Here is a 21814-nt window from a genome sequence, read left to right as displayed (position 1 = left end):
TAAAATGGTGCGTAAGATTTAGTGTGCGGATGTTTCATCTGTGTTATTTCTCATATAATCTTCTATCATAATGACGAAACCTGCTGGGTCGTAACTAGCATCTGTAAGTATTACAAGTTCTTTTCCAGGTTTTGGAATTCTACTTGTTAACTGTAATACTTTTATGAAATCATTGTTAACAGTGTCCAGTGTTTTCATGAGTTTGATCAGTCACTAGCTCGGCGTCTTTTCTGAAAATTGGCAGAAAAGTACACATTTTTTGTTGTAGTTTTATACGGAGATAACGGAAAAAATCATTAAATTGTCAGGATGATTTCTTTGTTTCAGTATTTTTGAAAATTTAGTTTGCTCAAGAACTTGGTGCGTTTTCTGTCTCGGAAAAATCATTTAGCTTACACAAAAAAATGGCATTTTGCTGACAATAAAATTGAACCTGATTTTCTAAACTAAGAAGAGATTTTTGAGAGATTGTTGACGAATTCACTAACTGTAATTCATCAAACTGCTAGATCGTCCAAGTGTTGTGTATATACCTCAGCGGCAAAATCAGGGGTCAATGCATGTACATACAAAGAACTAAAACCTGTGACGGACCTACTCAGCCCTTGTACTAGGCATTTGTATGCATGTTTGGGAAGCATATTTAAAAGATAGTAGTGCAACTGGTAGATAATCAGCCATCTGTGCGCAAAGATAAGCTTGGGAGCAATCTAATTTGTAAAATAAGTTCTTGACGTCAGAATGGTTTACTGCATCTGATAGGTTTCATATTGGAAAGTTTATTTTCGTAATCATGACTGAGGAAATAATTTAAGCGGCTAAGGTCAATGAACAGTGAAGGTCGAACAAAAATCGGACTGTAGTAGTTATGTTCTAGTAACATGTAGATCCAGGCTAAATCAATTTAAATTTCATCTTTTAGATTTATGTTTGTGAAAGTACTTTGTGTATATATCAACGGTTGTGTTCAGAGAAACAAGGTTATATCGGATTTGTTTTAGATTTTTGCCGTAAAATTCTATGACTTTTTCGAGCTATTAAACAACGATTGTTGGATGTTTGACATATGTTTGGGGGAATTAGATGCGTTTCGGGTCTCGGGAAACATTTTTTTGTCAGTCTGGTTCAGATCAATTGCACTTATCCTGTGGAAAAAGAATCAAAACCCAACTAATTTCCAACAAACAAACGAAAAACAAAAGAAAAAATTAAAATTAAATTAACATTTGGAATCGACAACGTCTCCCTACCTATTGGCGATCATAAGGTATATTATCAGAAATCGAGCTTCAAAAAAGTGCAATTAGGGCATTTAATCAATTTTAAAAAAATTCAAATAAACAACTCAACAATGATAGCTGTTTCCTGTACAGCTAACAAAAAGTTCCCATCACAGAAACTGTTCGAAAAAGAGATTTTCTGTGTGTGTATCAAGGATAAAACTTCTACTAGAAAAATTACTGGTTTGTGTACTACAATCATTGCTGTAGCTCATAGCAAAATCGAAACGAAAATTCTCCTGAAAAACCGAAAACTCGGAAAAAAAGTCATGTGTTAATGAATATTTGATTTTCGTGCTGGAAATTGGATTCAAAATCTTCAGAAACTGCTTATATAGGCATTAAACTCATTTTATAGCTTGATTTATTCTAATCTAAATTCTTTCTTGAAGAACAAGCCCTACTTCCTTGGACATAGGCAAAAACACTTTTTGAGGTTTTGTAACCGTGATCAGGCATTTCAAGAAAATCAACCCAGTTCGCTTATAATTATTCGAGCGATGGTTTGTGAGACATCTCGATGGGAAAACTGCGAAAAAAATGAATAATTTTTGAGCTTTTTGATCGCTGAATTATACAAGTTCTGATACTTCTGCTTTCGTGAGCAACACAGCAGCAAAAAATTACTTCTCTGAACAGGCAGTAAAATTTGAAATTCCGAGAAACTAAGCACATCGGCACACCTCTTGTCAGCACCTCAAAATGTGGAAAAAGTTGCAAGGAAGAAAACATTGCAACTTGATTTTTTGAATCCGTTGATTTTTTGAATCAAGCTATTGGAGCAATAAAAAATAATTGAACAATCAAGTTGTTTGCACAGCTGGCAATGGTTTACAAAAAATAGGTTTTTTCAAACAAACTATCACACAAAAAATAGTAGTATATTTTTTGCTTTCACGGCTTCACTGTTTTGCAAAAGCAGGTTTCAGGTTTTAAGCAATTTATAAGCAAAGCTAGCTTCAATTTTTTTGCAAGAGATCCCAACTTGGAACATGGTGGTTTATCGGTCAAGCGATCAAGATTTGTACCTCACCTGTCCTGCCTTTCTTCACCTTGCGCTACCCTTCCTTACTTTGCCTCGCCGTCCCTTACCTTGCGCTGCCCTGCCATAGGCCAGTCCACCTCTGCCTTGCCTTGCGATGCCCTGAATTGCTCTGCCTTGTTTGCGCTGCTCTGCCCTGCCTGGCCTTGCCTCGTGCTGCCCTGCCTTAAATTGCCTAGCGCTGCGTTGACTTGCTCTATCCTGCTTACTGGTACCCTGCTTTGCGCCGCCCTGCCTTAAATTGCCTAGCGCTGCGTTGACTTGCTCTGTCCTGCTTACTGGTACCCTGCTTTGACCCGCCTTGCCTACTCTTGCCTTTCTGTCTAGCACTATACTAACTTGCCATGCGCTTGTTATCCTATCCTGCCTTGCGCTGCTGTCTTGTGATGCCGTCTCGCGCTGCCCTGCCTTGCTTCAATCTATTCTGTCCTTTTTGTGCTGCCCCTGCCTTGCCTTGCTCTGCCTTATGCGCCCCGCTATGATTTACGCTGCCCTGCTTAGCCTTGCCCTGGCCTGCTTTGCCTTGAGCTACGTACCTCTAGGCTGCCCTACCTTGTGCTGCCCTGCCGTAGCTCTCGTAGTCTTGCTTTGAGCTGCCTTTCTTTAGGCTTCCATGCCTTGCCTTGCAGTTGTCATTCATGAGCTGGTAAAGGTTTGAAAAGCATTGCAACATACAACGTAGCTTGAACGTGCCGAAATTCTTTCGCTTAGTTTGCAAAAATCTTTTGGAATAATCATGGTCCGCTTAAACATAGTCCCTAACATTTCGCTAACCATTTTTACCTATGAACATAGCCATCTAACAGTTGGAAAAGAGCGAAGAAGCAAGGAAACTGAAAAAGAAACTGACTTGTTTTTTTTTTTTTCAAAAACCTTCAATTTTTGAACGTCGAAGAACAAAATAGCTTGCTTTAACTTTCTAAATTTGTAGAACAATTTAAAATGGACATTTTTTGTTGAAACTAAACCAATTTTAGAAAACTGGATCAATAAGTAAAACCTTTTTTCATGGAAAAATCTGATGATTTTTTTCCTTTTTTGAAATTAGAAGTCGCTCATGTTTTTCGTGACTTACACTTTTGCTGCTCGATAGTGGAGTTTGCCTTCTTTTTAACAATGGAAAGCCACTGGAATTTATAAAATCACAAAATAAACTGAGCAAAATCAAATTTGAGCCTGAACAAAATTTAAGACTTTTTCCTGAAAAAAAAATCACCAAGACCTATATAAGAGTATTCACTATGTTCATTACTCTTAAACATCGGTGAAACCTTGCGTCTATAGAGGATTTGGCCTTCCGCTGCCCTGTCATGCCTTGCGCTACCTTGCCTTTCACTCTCCTGCCTTGCACTTCCCTGACATGCGCTGTCCTGCCTTATGCTGCCCTGTCCTGCCCTCTCTTACCTTGTTCGTCCCTCTTGCCTTGCGCTGCCCTGCCTAACACTACCATATCTTGCCCGCTATGCCTTGCATTTGCGCTGCCTTGCTTTGCGCTACCCCGACCAGCATCGCTTTGAGCTGCCTTTTATTTAGGCTGGCCTGCCTTGCCGTGCGAATGGATTCCATTAACTGGAAAATCGCAATTTTTTCTAAGCATTGCAACATACGATACAGCTTATGCGTCCAAAAACTCTGTCGTTCAATGCAAGAACAGCATTAAGATGGTATAACCCTGGCGAGATGCATGACAGAAACATTCAAGTATATAGTAGATTAATTGGATTGAAAAAGCTTCTCGAAGATTCATGCTTTTTACATAATCATGGTCCCTAACAACTTTTGTTAACCACTATCCTCTCTAAAAACTGCCTAATACGCCCATAGAGCATTTGGTATTGCATTTAAATAATAAATACCTTTGTGGTGGAATATATGCTCACGGATAATCTTATTAGTATCTTCTGTTATAGATACTCAACGTATTATATTATAAGTCAAGGTAAGCAAATATGTCCTTAATTTCCTTTTAATTTGCCCAGTACGTACGGCATTTCAAAACGTTTATTTTAAAGCTAGATATCTCAAACTTTTAATTAAGACATCTCACGATCGAAATTCATCATATAAAAATTATTTAGAGCACTTTCACCAAGGTAGGAATGTTAAGGGTACTTAATAATTGTAAACTGGTGTAGTTTTGCTCGTTACATCAAACACCGGGAACTTTTTTGATGAGCAAAAAATAAATGTCGAAGCAAAATGACCAGCACAGCATAGAACAGGTTATACAGCTTAAAATGTAAAAACCAAAACAATTGTCTACATCTACATAGCAAGGAAAGGTCAAGCAATTCAAATTCTGATACCAATTAGTAATTCGTGGAAAATTGAACATCCCATAACATAACCAAGTCAAAATCGAACGAAACCACAAAAACGTTTATGACACAATATCGGCAAACTTAGGTTTCACTGCAGGAGATAAAACTGCCTTTATCATTGATTCTTTAAAAAACACTGTTCTTAAGGCTGACTAAACGTTTCTTCAAATGAAACATATGTCTTGATTAAAATAAAAAAAAAACAATATTATCTCCCAGTCAAATAACTCTTGATGAACAAAAACTATTAGAAACTCTAAGCAAATGTACATTAAAATTTGATAATTTATTGAGCTATGAATGATTGAACTAAATGAAAGATATTTACGGCACGCAGCCAACCAAACAACAAAATCTTTGAATGATTAAATTATGTTTTCCGAAGGTCAGAGAGGCTGTTTTTGTCCGGTCCGTTTCCTTGAAAAAGTCTCTTCAGCTCTTCGCAGGCGGGGCATTTTCGAAAAGATCTTGGCTAAAAAAACAGAAATTTACAAGTAAGAAAACTACGAAGAAATAAAAATTTGCTATTCTCCAACGGCCTTTTTTGCAAAGCTTCTTTACGAGCATTTAATCTGCAAGTTCGCCAAATCCATGACTTAAGGTTTGCAACCATTATTAGTGCAAACCCAATTTTAAATTGTGAAGTGGTTCATATCGAACATTGTAAAATCGCATTCGAGGTTCAAAGAGTTTAAGGACAAACACAATACCAGTCCGATTGACATCAACATGCAGTTTAACAAAGTACAAATTTATTAAGAGATTTGATTTGAACAAACTTGACTAACTATTATAGACAAGATAACATGAAATAATAGTGGGCGAATTCTAATCAGGGAGCCATGTACTATGTTATAGCACCATATTTAAAAAAACGCCTCCAAATTTCTTTTTTCGTTGTGAGGCTAATTTTGCATTCAACGCCAAAAATTTTCGTTTTGTATACAACCCTTTAACATTGTATGCAAAAGCATCAAAACGGATCTTCTTCACTACCAAAAAAATGCATTCATTTGACTTCGCTTTTTGTTCCAAATACCTAATTTTATGCAAACACCGTAGTATAACTGTTTCAATTTAAGGATCCCAATTGCGCTTAAAGCCCTATTTCGCATCAAATTTTCATCAAACAGAACCTTCGTTATACGTCAGATAACAGAGGCATAAATTACTTTCTTCGTTGAAGGGACATTGTCTAGTTCTTCTAACATATATCAGGGAACTACTCTCATTACCGAAAGTCCAAATGGCCGAAAACTTCAAACCAAGTGAACTCTTTAGATTATCGACAACTCTTACTGAATTGTTACCATTTTCTTTCAAATTTCTGAATACTGAATCCTGATTGGTTTATATATCTTTCGTTCATTTGGCCCTTCTATCTCGAGGGAACCTACTGTGATGTCACATACAAGGATGGTAGAAAACATTTTGTTTGCTCTCCATTTGGAAACTCTAAACTGTTTATATTTGCATGGTACTAATGACTAGAAAGAATGTCCAACGAGACAGAAAACAAAATATCTATTGCAGCAGTTACCATCAACTTATCGTGCAACCGAATCCTGGTACAAGTACATTACTAGTTCGTTAAGTAGTTGCTGCAAATCAAATGATAGAAACCAATTCAAATCCATTGAAATTAAATTGTTATCAATTGCCTGTCAACTGTCAACTACTAAAATAGCTTCAACTGTCGCAATGATATTTCTACTAAACATGATAGCAGCATTCGTTCAATTGGGCAACAAAAAGCTCAAAAAATCAGTTCATTCAACATTCTCCGGTATTAACTATTCGATCAAGTTATAAATCGGTTGCATGATTTGAGTTGATTTTATTCTCCGGAAATCCATACTGTTTAGCCTCAAAACGAATACTTAAACTAAAATTTTTCATGTGGTTTTTATTTTAAGCTATTTTCATCAACAACAAAAGAAGCTCATAACAAATTGAGGAATATTGGAATTTTATACTAATTGAGACATCAGTTTGGAAAAGATATTTCCAAGTACCACTTCAACCACACATGTGAAGAGACATAACTTGAATGAAAACAATGAACAAATTTGCAACATGATACCATTAGGATAATCTATCATCTAGACTGAACGAAACTGGCGCAAAAGGTCTCATAGGATAAAACTTCAAAATCATAGAAATTGTCATGCAAATTATTGAGATATGCGTTGGTTGCTTTTTGAATGAAATCGTAAAACTTCGTTTATTATTTTTTGTTCCCGCCACTGAAAATGGGAGGAGTTTTGTGTTCGGATGTTTTAGTTTTATGTCTTCCAAGAATAATCAGGTACCATAAACAATCGCCTGAAGGGGTCGAGCGATATATCATATTGCAGCCCTTGCAGTGGTGATTTGATTCCGACTTATAAATTCCAAAAACTTCCGCAGTTAAGAGAAAAACCTAGCAAGCTTAGTTTTTTCAGCTTAATTAAGCGCCTTATTGGCAACCAAAATTCTTTAAAAACTTTAAAAAATTTATTTAGGACTTGAAAAAACTTAAACAAAAATGTTTTTGTTTTTTGATTATCTTTCTAATAGAAACCAAAAAATCATCACAACTTGTGAAAAAAAAATAAATTGTTTCCGTGGTCGGAATTTTCTGTGCTAAGGCTATCCTTGTTTAGTTTCATTCTTTTTGATGCTTTTGTTATACAATAGAAGTCTTGGACATTTGATATTGGAATTATAAAAAGGGATCAACCGTAACAACCCCCCTAGCTGACTGAACTAGAATGTCCGCCGAAGCATGTATTAGTTCTGAAAAAAAAACGCTGTATAAAATATGCATTTAACACATGCGGAAACTGTAACAATGACAGGGGGTCAGTGCAAGTAGCACAGAATGTTCCCACCAGTCTTAAAAAAAAACAGAAAAACGTTGTTTTTCAAACTACTGCCGTTTTTTCTGCGTGGTGTGACAAAAAACTGAGCGAAAAAATAGAAATAAGGCATATTCGACAGTCATAGTTAGAAAGGCCAATTGGAATTCAGTTTTTTTTTAGAAGAATTACTAGAAAAAAAGGAAAAAATCGTAAAAAAATAATTTTCAAATCGCAGATTTTTTCGAATTAAGTTTTGATTGCCAAAATGACGCTAAAAACTCCAAAAACTAACTTTACTCGATTAAAACTAAGTTTGCGCGGCTTAAATCAAGCACAAATAAGCTAAAAAAGCTTAAACTATTGTAAGCCTGCACGCTCACCTTATTAGCTTGAAATTAGACCCAAAATTTCAAACCGATTTTACTGGACACTGAAAAAAATCTTTCAAAATTTCTTAATTTCCTTTGAATCACAACTAAAAGGGCTTTATGATATATTACTCAACCCGATCCGATGATTATTTGTGGTACCTAATTTTGCGTGGAAAACAAGGAAATAAACTAAAACACACCCGAATACTAAGTTCCTTCCTTCTTTTCAAATGGTCGGAGCAATTATTTTTTGACGGCAACAAAACTAGTTACATTGACGTTTTAGCTATGTTTTGATAATTAAATCTATTATGCAGGTGATATAACATACTATTCTGAATTATCTTGAGAAAAATTCGTTTTCTCACCCCTAAATCGATTTGGAGGGGGCTGGGTGTAGTGGAGTTGTATGGATGATCCAGTAAAAGATTGCGTTTTACATTGATAGATAAATGACAACAGTAGACAGTAAACAATTTTTGATAATTATAACATGTTCATTTAAGCAACGTTATGATTAAGCAATCAATCATTTCTGTCGCGGTCAGAAACTCTATTAAAACCAGGGTTCTGAAACTTGATACTCAAAGAAGCGTGCGCCACCAGAACCATGCTAGACATTTAGGTACATAAACGATAAGTGTTCCCCGAATTATCGAGTCCCGAAAAACAGCTAGCATTAAAAATTATTTCCATCATTTTCACCAAGTAATCACAGTCATTTTCAGCAGGTAACCAAACGCAATTTGAAAGCGCATGCTTTTTCCGAAAACAACTTTTTTTATTCAGGGACATTAACATTTTATAAGCACAGCTACTATTTTTGTACTACCTTGGAATTATCAATTTTGACTTTTACAGTATGCAGTTACAGATTCCATGTAAAAACAGGTACAGCAGGCATTTAGGCATGGACACAGTACAAGATGTACAAGAACAGTGGAACTTACGAAGAATTAATTTTTCTCAAATCGTCCTTCCCTGTAAATAAACCCTCCATTGCAAATAGAATTACCAAACATCCTTAAGCATTGCACATCAAATCAAAGTAAATATCCAAACATTGCTTTACAAATAACTACGCAAATAAGGAGAATGATATTTGAAATTATGAATGAAGGTTGAAGACACTAACAATTAATAAAAAAAGAAAATTTCAGAATGATATACGACATGCAATAGGCTCCAACGCAATTGACGCGAAATTTTTTTTTGTTAAATAACGTATCCGCAATGTTTAACAACGCAAATTAATATCTAGTTTCTTTAAAAAAACGACAACCTCCCCCTCATTTATTGAAAATTTATCACAACTCACCTCTCGGCTATCTTTTCTATTTCATTCAGCAATTCGTTCAATTTTTTTCTGTCATCTGCGTCGAAAGCAACCTCCTTCCCATCCTCCCCATAATACTTGTCCACGGCACACTTGCCTTTTTTATTATCGTCAATGCTTGCGGGTTTATCGTCTGAAACATGCAAAATATATGAAATTCCCAACAAAAAAATAACATTTTGAACTGCTTTTATTAAAACAAAACACACGCCTGCCTTTTCCATCATTGAATCGCAGATTCCGAAATAAAATTCGTGCCTCTTCAGTCAATGAATGAGAAGAAAATTTTCAATTTTAAGGCATACAATGATCGGAAACTAACTGACCCGAGGTCACCAGTGGGTGTTTGGGCTGTTCTTTGTTGGCGATGGGTTCGTCGTCTGTCTGGTCATCATCGAAATGGTCTTTGGGCGCAAAGTGGAATGAAGAGTCCTCTTCGTCCGATGAGCCCGCCTCAGGCAAAGTCTGCATAAAACAAAATATAGAACAAAAACGAAAATATATACTAAGTATTCTTGATACACAGAAACATAGTCAAGACAGTTGGAAGTGTCAATGAACTCATGGAAACTGGAAAAACTGACTTACAATTTTAAAAAAATGAGAAAAAAATGTTTGAAAAATGACGTAAATGCTCTTTGAATTTTAAATTTCTTTTCCGGTTGACAGGATCAATTGGTTTTTTTTTTCAATATGAATCCTGAAAACTTCAGCCAGCTTTTTTCGCGTCATTTCTAAAATCAGCGTTTCTCCTTAGCAGCATTGGATCTTGAAACAAGAGATTAATCCTCAAAACCCCATTTATGCCCGTTCAAACTTGAAAAACAAACATTCGTTCTTACTTACTTAAGGAGATACAAAAAAAACACCCAAATCTATAGTTTCTTCCCATCACTTCATAAAGAGACTGAAACAGGAACACACCTGTTGGGCCAAAAACTGTGCCAAAATTGCACTTCTATCTTCCTTTTTCCCTTCGCCCTCTCCCGTTCCCTTCTGAGCAACCGACGACACTGCGTCACCACCACTGTTCACTTCAGGCTCATGATTATCCACATGCTGTTCAATGTTACCGCCCTTCAACACGGGATGCACATCGTCTACCGCGACTCCAGAGTCTTTGTCATGTGCATCCTGTCGGTCTTTAACTGGAGTAGTGGGGTCACCTTTGTATTTTCTAATTTCTGAAACAGTCCCAGTTTAGCATTTAGAACCATTTTGTAATTGTGATAGTCGTGAGAACATCGGAACCAATAAAAACATGGTTAGTATAGCATTCATTCAATTTTCGATCTTGGGAATTCACCAAAACAAACCGAATTTCAACAAGAAGAACTACGGATCCAAAAATAGCAAGCATAGAGCTACAATAGAATTCAGTGATAAAAAAGTATGAATGAAAAAAAAGGTTACTATCGACAATCACTGAGGGCTGCACAAAACTTTAACCCAAGCAGCCAAGAAAATTAAAACTAAAGAAATGGTCGATATTCAAATTGATTGAATTCAAAGCTTTATATCACTCACAACAAAGGTTTCAGATGGTTTTCTCGAACTTTTTTACCCAAACCAAAAACTATTCAAAACACAGATAGCCGGTAGTTTGATGATACAACTGTACGAACGTGTAGAAAATTTTTTGCACGAAAAAATTTAATTTTTTTTGAAAGAATTTTTGCCAGAGAAGAGCTATATGAAGCTTCCTTTTAACAAGACGAAAAATCAAACATTTCAAAGCGGTTTTCAAACATTTCAAATTTTTAAATGTCGTTCGAATCACTAGAAAGGCTTTAATATGATGCATCACTCGACCCTGTCTGATGATTATTTGTGCTATCTGATTTTGCTTGAAATACAAAAAAAACAAAAGAAAAACTAAAACACACCCGAATACAAAACTCCTCCATGTTTAATTGTCGGAACAATCTTTACTTTCGCATAAAATGGCTTTCAAAAAAATTTCACCATTGTACACGGTGATACTGTACGTCATGATTGCGAATTAAAACAAAGAAAACGATCGACAAGATTGCAGACCATTGCACTAACAAATAGTGAAAGCACCTCTCGAACAGAAAAAAAAACTCGGTTTTTGTTCCGACAATTGATAATGGCGAGGAATTTTGTATTCGGTTGTTTTAGTTTTCTCCGCAAAATCAGGTACCAAAAAACCATTCGAAAGATTCCAGCGATATAAAAGCGCTTTCAGTCGTCATTTGAACGACATAAAAAAAGATTTCAGGGTCGAGAAAAATCAGTTTGAAAATTTTGAGCGAATATGGTGAGCGAGCAGGGTTATTTGTTTTTGAACCACAAATACTTTCTGCAAAAAATTATCGTAACGGGTGGAACAAAATATCATATTAAATTCCTTTCAGCCGCGATTTGAACGATATATTTTTTTAAATTTCAATAAGTTGTCCCAGTGTCGAGAAAAACCGGTTTGAAATTTTCGAGTTTTCGTCAATTTCGAGCGAGTAAAGCAAGCGAGCAAGCTTATTGTAGAAGAATATTCCCTAATACATTAGTTTAACTCCATTAAAAATTTTTTTCGAAGTTTTTTAGCGCCATCTTTGGAATGAAAGCTTCAAAATTTCTGCAAAAAAATGAATCTTTCAGAAAATTGTTTTGAATTTTTTTTTGATTTTTTGTTTTTTTAAGTAAAACCATTGCCTTATTCTGTCTTCTTACTATGACTGAGTATTGTGTCTAAATTCTAGGTTTTCATCAGATCCTTTTATCACACAACTCGCAAAAAAAAACATAAAATTGAAAATAAAACATACTAGTATGGTCGGAAAATGCTGTGCTACCTGAACAGCCCCTGGATATCCTTGCCGACAACTCGAAATTATTGATCCGGACAATTATGACATGGTTATAATTTTTTCCAAGGCAAAAATCACCAGTTGTTTTTGGTTGTGCATTTGTTTTTTTCTATTCCTTCATTTTTTCCAAAATTTTGCCTGGCGTTTTTTAATTTTTGTTAGATGACGACCAGGCAGTCAAGTAACAAAAAATAAAAAAGCCAATAAAATTTGAGAAAAAAAAATTAAACAAACAAGAATAATTGCTGATATGAAAAGGCTCTATCCATTTCTTGCTATTAAGATCAGAAACAAAAATTGAAAAACATAATTCAAAACAAGAAAAGTTTCAAACATTTACCACAAAAAAGAACTTGCAGAGATATAAGCCAGCTGGATCACAACAAATTAAACACAGAGGTGGAGCTAAGCTTCAAACCACTTGCGATACAAAAATGAATAATTATGATTAAAATTAAAAGAGAAATGAAAAGAAAAAAAATCGTTTTTGTCATTAAAATTGATTTAAAAAATGCAACAAACGCCCAAAATATCCAGAACAAAATTACCTCTACTATTAGAAACTTTACAAAAAGCGTTCGGAATGGTTGAAAGAACCCGCATTTTCAAAAAAAAACGTAAAGCAGGGTAAGCCGAAAAAAAACAAGCAGCCGGACAATAATCTGAATTAGCGAAAAAAATTCGATTTGGAAAACACAGGTCTCAACTGGAATTAAAATGACTGGAATCAAAATAGACAGACGATAGTACAAAAAGCAAAAAAAAACTCTAGTTTGGAAAGAAACAAGTCCCACCCGGATTCGAACCGCCCGCCTTTGCCACTTCAAACGTTTGTGTTAACTCTACGCCAGATGGTTGATTGAATTCGTATTTATAATAAACAATTTATGATTTACAAGCCGAAAATAGCTAAGCAGAAACCTTTAATGCCAAAAAAATTCTCAGCAGATAAAAAATATCCAAGTCTTTTTTTCCCACAGAACACACACACGTACACAAAAAATACCGAATTTAAAAAACCTTAATGCTGAGCTAAGCCGGAAAAAAAAACAAGCAGACGGACAATAAGTTAAATTAGCCAAAAATTTCCAGCTTGCAAAATAACCAGGTCTCGACTAGAATCGAAACGGACTGACGATATTACGAAAAATGATGGAATTAGAATTTAGGGTTAACGAGGGGTAACAAAGCTGAACCTACCTGAGCAGAAACCATTAATGCCGAAAAAAATTCAAAGCTGATAAAAAATTTCCTCAGAACACTCACACACGCACACACAAAAAAAATCGGTCCTCAAGTGACGAAATAAGAGGCCACTCAATTGATATAACACAAGACTAAGAAATTTGAGCCAAAAAAACCGCGTTGGTAAAATCTTAACCAACAAAAAAAGCAAGTTCGATTAGAACGGATCTTTAAAAATGAGAACTTGCTCACAATATATCTGTTGCAACAGAAAGACCCAGTAGATGAATGAATCCAGGAAATGAGTTCTGTGAACAAAGTTATTTACGGGAGAAAAGTATAGTACCCGATTGGTATACCCTTGCTTATCGCAAGGGTAATTACAGTAAAAAAAGGTGCCCGTTGAGGAAAAAAACACATCTTCGTATAGCGAACAGTCAAGTCAAAATTAGTTTAAAAATTTTTTAGAAAATTTCACCAAAACAATACCGTGAATCAATTTCAAATGAAATTGCTCAAACCTAAACCAAACTAGATAAAATGAAAACTACTTCCACGCACTTTAAAAAAAATCAGAGAGTAAGCAACCAAAAAGATAGCCAACTGACAGTTCGAAAAAATTTATGAACGTAGGGGTACATAAAAAAAATTTTCAAAACCGTTAGCTTTCGAATTTCATAGTACAGGCCTTGAAGTTTTGAACAAATTAAGTTTTGATAAAATTAACTCAATTTGAGAAAACTGGTTCAATAGAAAAAAAATTGTTTTCACTGGGAAATCTGATAATGATTTTCCCTTCAAAACTAGAAGTCGATCACGTTTTTTGTGACTTTTACACTTCTGCTGCTCGATAGTTGAGTTTGCCTCCTTTTAGCAACAGAAATGAAGTCAGATTAAAATGAAATCAAAAATCTAAAGTTTTATGAAATAACTTCAACTTTCGCCATTTAGAGAAAAAAATGTGTGCCCTTAAAATTCTTTGAATTTCAAGATCAATTTACAATCGATGCTTTTTTGCTGAAATTCACCCAATTTGAAAAAAAAAACTGGATCAATAGGTAAATTTTTAATTCCCCTAGGAAATCTGATAATTAAATTCTTTTTTGGAAACTAGAAATCGATCACGTTTTTCGTGACCTTTAGATTTTTGCTAGTCAATAGCAGAGTTTGCCTTCCTTTTAACACGGGAAAAGAAGAATTGAACATTTAAAAAATCAAAAGTCAAACGGCACAAATCCAAATTGAACGTTAACAAATTTTAAGACATTTTCCTTAAAAAACAAAGATACAATTCATCATATATAAAAGCACTCACTCAGGGTGGCCACAGTGTCTGAGAAATCTCAAGCACTGACGGCACTGATACTCGCAGTAAAAAAAATAAATGCCAGGCACTGACATTTTTTGGAATAAAAAGCCTTTTTTTTTGGCTTTTTGATCAAACTTTTTTCATTTTTTGACTGTGTATGCCTGCTTAGATTTTTGATTTTGAACGATTCAGTAAAGAAGCGCTGTGAAAAAAAACTGTCACTGATATTCACTTGCTGGTACTGATATGGCACTGACAGATCACGATTCACAGCACTGATACCGTAGCCAATCTGTCACTATACATTCATTGCTCTTTTGCTACATTCATTGCTATACATTCATTGCTATACATTCATTGCAAAAGTTACCGAAATAAAACACCCGGAAAGTACGTTGACAAAAAGTGGGACAAAATCAATAAATTTCAACGGGCACAAAAATTTGGTCCGAAAGCTCCCAGGCCGGTAGTCTGTAGACCACAGTAAAAATTTTCAAGGTTACCATAACGGGCTTTCATACCATCGATATAACTCAAAATATAGCCATCAACCATAGCCATGAAAGCTTTCGGTCTCGCCTAGATGAATTTTTTTGGTGAGAAAGATTTCATGACGAAGATTATAATATATCTTTAAAAATTTCATAACTCACTAAAAACTACATACCGCCCGTTTATAAGATCAGTCTTTTTTGGGTATTTAAATGTCTTTCTGTAAAATTCACGGTCTGGAATTTCCTTGATAAACTATGATATTTTCACCGGTCTCGATATTTTCACCTGACTGGTTAATGTATAGCGGCTAGAGCAAGCAACCAACGCACCAATGATCCGCTTCGAATCTCTGGGAACTTTCTGATTTCAAGGCATTCTTAATTGTTCATCTGACCTATGCTAACATATCACCGAACTATGTTGATATCTATCTACAAACTGATCAATTTGGGCCAAAAATATTCATTTTCCGAGCTCTTCCAAAATGCAAACACTTTGGAAGAGCTCGAAAGAAGACAATTATTGTTTCATTACGCATTTTTTAGCTATGATTTGGTACGCGATGAAATAAGGACTTTTACAGAAAACAAGGTATCGCCTTATAAATCATCGATTTTTCAGAACAGTTTGAGAAAACTGGATCAAAAGGTGAAAATTTTTTAATTCCACTGTGAATTTTAATCGAAACCTACGTTTAAAACTAAAAGTCGCACGCTGTTTTCTGCAACCATTTGCACTTTTTAATTGGAGAGCATAACTGATAGTTGAATTTCATCGATCTTCAAAATTCATTTTCTTCAATAACAAGCTGCATAAAACTGTGAAATAATTTGACAATGAGCAAACTTAACTCTGGCAAAAAAGTTCTCTCATATCTTCTGCATATTAGCGCTAGCGCAAATGACGCACCAAAAACGTTTTAAAAAAGCAGCACTATTTTTGTTTAAATATGATGCAGTGTTCATGCTTTTCTGAACTCCAACCTAATTACAGGGCTAATAAGAAGCAGAGAAAGAATTGGGGCTACAGGTTCAAACAAATAAACCAATGTTTAAAGATGACGGTCGTAACTCGCATATAATACTCCTTCTTTCAAGTGAGAAAGCAATAGCTTGATAGCTATTCCAATTCGGAGAGAACAAACCACATGTATCAAAACTGCAACTATCATATGGTGAATAAGGTATAACTTCAATGGCGAGAACCTACTTCATATCGTCACAAAAAAGTTTCATTCAAGACCACACCCGTCTTATTTGAAAAACGTCAATGAACGCATGGAAAATGTAAAAATGGCTGATTTATTTTTTTGATAAAGCTCTTTGATCTATAAAAAGAATTTATAATTGACTCCCTCCCAGTTTCTTCGACTTCTGGGTACTCAATTAACTGCGCCATTACCGGATTACATAAAAAAAAACGTTCAATTATAGAGACAAATACTTGAATCATGAAAAAGAATCAGTGCTGTGGTATCTAATACTAATAAAGAACAATTTCGACAGATTCGAACTCTGGACTCATATCGTTCGAGGCATGAAACACCATTAAGCCATGTGCAGATTAAGATGCTTTGAAGCTACCACAACTTGATTCAGTGATTATGTTGGACAAGTTGTTAGTTAAGCTGCAAGAAGACTGTCCTGTCCAAGAGTCGTAACAATTACTTATTAATTGCTTTTGACATTTTCTCACAAATTTTAAAATTTATTACACAGAGACGAAGCTGAGCTTCGCAACACTTGCAATACAACACAAACATAAAAAAAACATTTCGAAAAAAAAACAGACTATGTTGAAAATAACAAGTTGAACCAAAATTTATGTATGCTTAAAATCCCAAAAAAACTAGCCACCAATATTGCAGCTACATATGCTAATAAATATCCAATGCCATTCAGCAAAAATGGCAGCAAATACAAATAGACTCAACTTTGCAAAAAATATTTTGGACACAGAGGCGAAGCTGAGCATCGCACCACTTGCGATACAACACAAGAAAAAATGAAAAAAAAAAAAAAAAAAAAAAACGAAAATGTCGAAAAAACTAGATCAATCATAACGAATAAAACTACGTTTGAAAAAAAAACCACCAGAGACAATAGAATGTGAAACAAGCGTCGGAAGATACTTTACCAAGCGGTAACAAAGCTGAAAATACCTTGGCAGAAACCTTTTAAGCCGAAAAAAATAATCAACCAGACTCAAGACTTATGAAAAATTAATAAATTCCACTCGCCCTTCGAACACTCAGTAGAACTTTATTTGCTGGTCAAATGAAACAATATGAGATAACTAAGCCGATATTAAATAGCCCGAAACCTAAAGCACAAAAAAAGGAAAACAAAAAAAAGCCGAAAAAAATTCAAAAAAGTAATGCCAATAAGAAGTTATTAAGCCCCCCCCTAGCCCTCAAAATAGAAACACCCACACACAAAATTTTTTCGCTCATCAAAAGACGCAATATGACACCGATATAATATAGGCCTAACCCTATGAAGCCAAAAAAAAGGAAAAACAAACAAAGCCGAAAAAATTTGTTGTCAGGAAAAACGTCAACTATAATTTCTATCAAGATTTAGCATTTTGTTCTATCCAGAGGTGAGAATAAAAAATTTGATTCTGTTGAAGCAACTAAAATGAAGGTCAATAAGCCAAAAAAAATACCAAACTCATTTAGGCAGAATAAAATTTTTAAGCGAAAAAACAAACAAAAAATATATACGATGAAAATGTTAGAAAAATTAAAAACAAACAGAGAGGTAAATCAGAACACTAAAAGCAACAATGATATTTTAAAAAACTTTACCTCAAATGAGCGATTTGGTTGGATGGTAAAAAGGGATGCACAGTGGGATGCACAAAATGCTAAAAACCTTGATAAAAATTATAGTTCAAGTTTTTCCTGGCAACAAAAAGGATGCACAGTGGGAGTAATAAAATACGCACATACTTCATGCATGGGTACTGTATGCATGCTGAAATCTGTAGACAAAATTGTTTACGGGAAAAAAGTCTGGTACCCGATTGCAGTATTTCAAAAATCAACTCAATTTTTTAGGCACAGTATTCTATTACGTAAATAAATATGGGCTTCGCTATCTCTAGATTTAAGTATCTTCAAGGTATTATTTTTTGGATGTTTAACGATCAATTTTTCGCATCTTTAGCAATGGCCTATCGTCATGTTTCACTTTTCATCTTCTAATTTTCATCGCCTTTTGTTTATTTGGTATTCTACAAATATTTAAGCACTTTTTTTTGCTTTCATTAGAACTTTAGAACTTTTACAACCCAGCATAGGACTCCAAATCGGAATTGAAAATATGAGAATCCGAAGTTAAAACTTTCAAATGTTTAAAAAAACTTTTTCAACTTTCAATTCTAGCTATTTTTGTTTATTTATAACATACTATTTATTACATATGGATATGCCACTGGGTTAATGTCCCAAAATTTAAAGCATGGCATAAGCAAGACAGTTATACTTAACAGATTAATTTAAGTTCAGTATGTAGAATTTTTCGACATACCTGTTTTCTTTCGAACGAGTTTAGCAGAAAAAGTTAAATTTCAGTTAGATTCAGTTATTTCTGGACCAGTGCAGTACCAGAAGTTGTTTCGTTACAGCTCATAATGTCTTTATGGTACATTTTTGAGTGTCCTTTTTCTTCTCTAATGACGTAATAATTAAAAACTCCATACCTCCCATTGATGATACTTCTGTATAAAATAATAAACCTTTGAGTACTTCAGCGGTGGGAAAATATTCATAGAAATGAACGACTGCTTGTATAAGCACAAATCAGAGATCCAAAAGCGATTTTTCTAGTTGAAACTTCCTAGAAGAACAAAATGGGATCACTTCAGCTCCCGGTATTCTGATCCATCGAGCAGAACTAGGTTAATAATTGCCGTATAAAAATTTCTACTGAAGCTGACATGACAAAGAAAACCGCTGACTTTCTTCTTAATATGTTCAGACCAATTCAGCAATTCAGTGATAACTAATCCTAAGTCTTTTATTTTTTTGTGGTTTTTCAGTTGTTCCGATCCAAAATCAAAGTTCCACATTTCGTGTTTCTTTGCTTCTGACTAGTGAAGAGCTTAGTGACTTAACGTTTATCAAAAATGAACATATGTGCAATTTTTCCAGCATCTTCCGATAATTCTTCTTAACATTTTCAACCACAAATTAACTTGAGGTCATCTGCAAACAGATGTTCAAGTGAAGACAGCACTATGGAAGGAAAACAATTATCTAAAACAGAAACAACAGGTAAAACCCAAGAACTGAAACCTGTGTAAATCCTAAGTTAACCAACTCTTATTGGGACGAGGATACATTGATTCTGATTCTCTGGGTCCTATCATGGAGATAACCTCGTATCAGGAGAAACCGCGTATAAAAGATTGAAGGGAAGCCAAATTGGAATTCAGATAATTTGTCAACGAAACATTCAGATATGCCTCGGAAAATGAAGTTTTCGAAGACTTAGAACTATCGTTCAATTGTTTCTGGACAAAAGCTCGACACTTCTGTTTTATTGTCTTCGAAGGCAAAACAATTCCGTTTTTGCATTTATGGGAAAATTTCTTCTTTTGAACAATGTTTACAAAAGACAAAAACATTGACTGAGCAATTTCGGTACCTTTTCTTTTGAAAAACATGAACAAATAATCAGGTTCTCTGCGTTTAATAATTTTAATATGCTGAAGCTCCTTTTCAATTTAAACCATAGTCTAACTTATAAATTTAGGCTAAAAGTCACCCGGCAGCTGGTTCGAAGAATTTACATTCTAAATCGGCGACCACAGCGGCAAATTAGTTATTAAAGAGATTAGCTTTGTCTATATCATTACAACCTTCGCAGTTTGTTGGAGGTCGACGACTTGAGTTGAATAAACTTCGCTGCGGAGACTTCAACTCATTGAATATCCTTTTACTAATTCTCGTTGAAAGCAATTAGCTTTCAAATTATTGCCTATCAGCATCTTCCAATCGGGCGCATTCAATCAGAAACGGTTGAACTTTTTGGCACGGTGTGAGCTATGCCTTTTTTTCAATTCGGCTTGGAGAGTTTCTAAATGATTTATCGCGTTGGCGGTTTCAAAGGAAATCCAGAGAGAAAGACTTTGTCTTTTCCGTGTTCTACGAAGGGTATATTTATCAGTTCGAAGATTCAATTATAGCACAGATCAGTATTTACACTGCTGTAACAGTAAGGCATGAAAAGATTGACGATGTTTTTAGCAGCCAGAAATTCAAAGTCACTTCAAAGATGCAGAAATGTTATAACTAGAGGCTAGCTAAAGCTGGAAATACCTGTTTGATAATTTTTGAATTTTTTTTTCTGATGCAACAACTAATTTCAAATATTTCGAGACAAATTAAAAGATTGAATAGAAATGGTCAAAAAATATATTTCCAAAGATTTTGCAAAGGCGTAACATCTTTGCTTAAAAAACTTGTAACCACTCAAGCCGGAGAGCTTCCCACAACCCATTCTACTCATTGAAACTGGAACCTGATCTAAACTACATTTTATTATTAGATAAATTAGATATTTTACCACTGTAAAATATTTAATATTAACCAATCATATTCCATCTAACTAACAAACCACTTATTTGTAAGTGCTGAAATTACTTTAATTTCAGCACCAGCGAGATTTGAATTTAACTTAGAAATTAGTTACCTCTCCAAGAGAACTTTAGCAGTCGCAATAAGCCAGTATACTCTAGATCTATTGAGCCTAGCAGAGACTAGTTAAACACCCTGAGACTAGTAGATATAAGAGTAAGATTAGGATCGGTATTAGACTAAGAAGTTGCACGAATCTATCAGGCCGAAAAAAAGATGCGTGACGAGCAGACGGTGTACCCTATCCGAAATTACTCTATGAGTTAACCTAAAGGACTTAACTCAAAACCAAAATCTGAGATATGGGAGGGTAGTTTTCGAGAAAAGTCAAAGAGTTTGAAAAAGCGGTCAAAAAGTCACAAGCTAAATCCGGAATAAATTTGAAATTAACTATTGCATCAGTACAAAAAATTTAAAAATTATTCAACAGGTATTTCCAGCTTTAGCTGGCCTCTAGAGTCAAAAAAATTCAAAAAACGGTAGAAAAAAAATCCAGAATTTGATTTTTCCGAGGTTCATTACGTATTGTGTAAAAAAAGACAGGCGAAACCGCTTCTAAAAATGAGCTCCCCGCAACACGTCCTCTCGATTCAAACCAAAACCTCGGATTTGGGAAGGTAGTTTCCCACAAGGTCGAAAAGTTCCAAAAAAACGGTAAAAAAAACTGCACATTTGACTTTTCCGAAGGTCGTAAATTAGTGTGAAAAAAGTTGGGCGTAGCTGCTTATGCATGGAAGCTTCTCACAACCTGTTCTATCCGTTGAATCAAAAATCTCAGATTTGGGAGGGTAGTTTTTGAGAAAAATTGAAAACCCAAAAATTCCACCCACACATTTTTTCGAAGGTTGTAGAAAGCGGTGTATGGTAAAAAGAGACTTGAAGATTATGCACACACAGTGAGAGGTGCGGATTTCCATTGGTACCCCTTTTTTTGAAAATCGGTAGAGCGTTTTTTGAGAAAAACTTTTGAAAAACGTGAAAAAAATTTCCAAAGCGTCTCAAAAAATAAAATAAAATAAAAATTAAAATAACCCCGATCGCATTCAGTTTCACAATACTTGTTTTTATCAAAAAGGAATTTGATTTATCATAGTTTGTCTGTGATAAGCAGGTCAAATCTATAATCATTAGGGATATGATCAAAAACTAAGCAGGGCCTT

The 21814-nt window shown here is 34.8% G+C and overlaps 1 protein-coding gene across 2 annotated transcripts in view; it reads right to left on the bottom strand.

Moving 5' to 3' along the window:
• Positions 1 to 4829: 4829 nt before the first annotated feature.
• LOC134853949 (uncharacterized) overlaps positions 4830 to 21814 on the bottom strand; it is a 231074-nt gene continuing 214089 nt past the window's right edge. Inside the window, exons 4-8 of one of the 2 annotated variants that reach the window (XM_063869963.1) lie at positions 10118 to 10377; positions 9520 to 9658; positions 9176 to 9326; positions 8808 to 8838; positions 4830 to 5115 (exon numbers count right to left, since the gene is read on the bottom strand). In XM_063869963.1, coding sequence (XP_063726033.1) covers positions 8814 to 8838; positions 9176 to 9326; positions 9520 to 9658; positions 10118 to 10377 — 575 coding nt within the window. In that variant the 3' untranslated portion in view covers positions 4830 to 5115; positions 8808 to 8813. The remainder of the gene's footprint in view (positions 5116 to 8807; positions 8839 to 9175; positions 9327 to 9519; positions 9659 to 10117; positions 10378 to 21814) is intronic. The other variant, XM_063869962.1, reaches the window with a different exon arrangement.

This window comes from Symsagittifera roscoffensis, chromosome 9, assembly GCF_963678635.1.
Source record: "Symsagittifera roscoffensis chromosome 9, txSymRosc1.1, whole genome shotgun sequence".
Classification (NCBI taxonomy): domain Eukaryota; kingdom Metazoa; phylum Xenacoelomorpha; order Acoela; family Convolutidae; genus Symsagittifera; species Symsagittifera roscoffensis.
The sequence above is the reverse complement of the archived record's forward strand: the minus strand, read 5'-3'. Positions and strand labels throughout refer to the sequence as shown.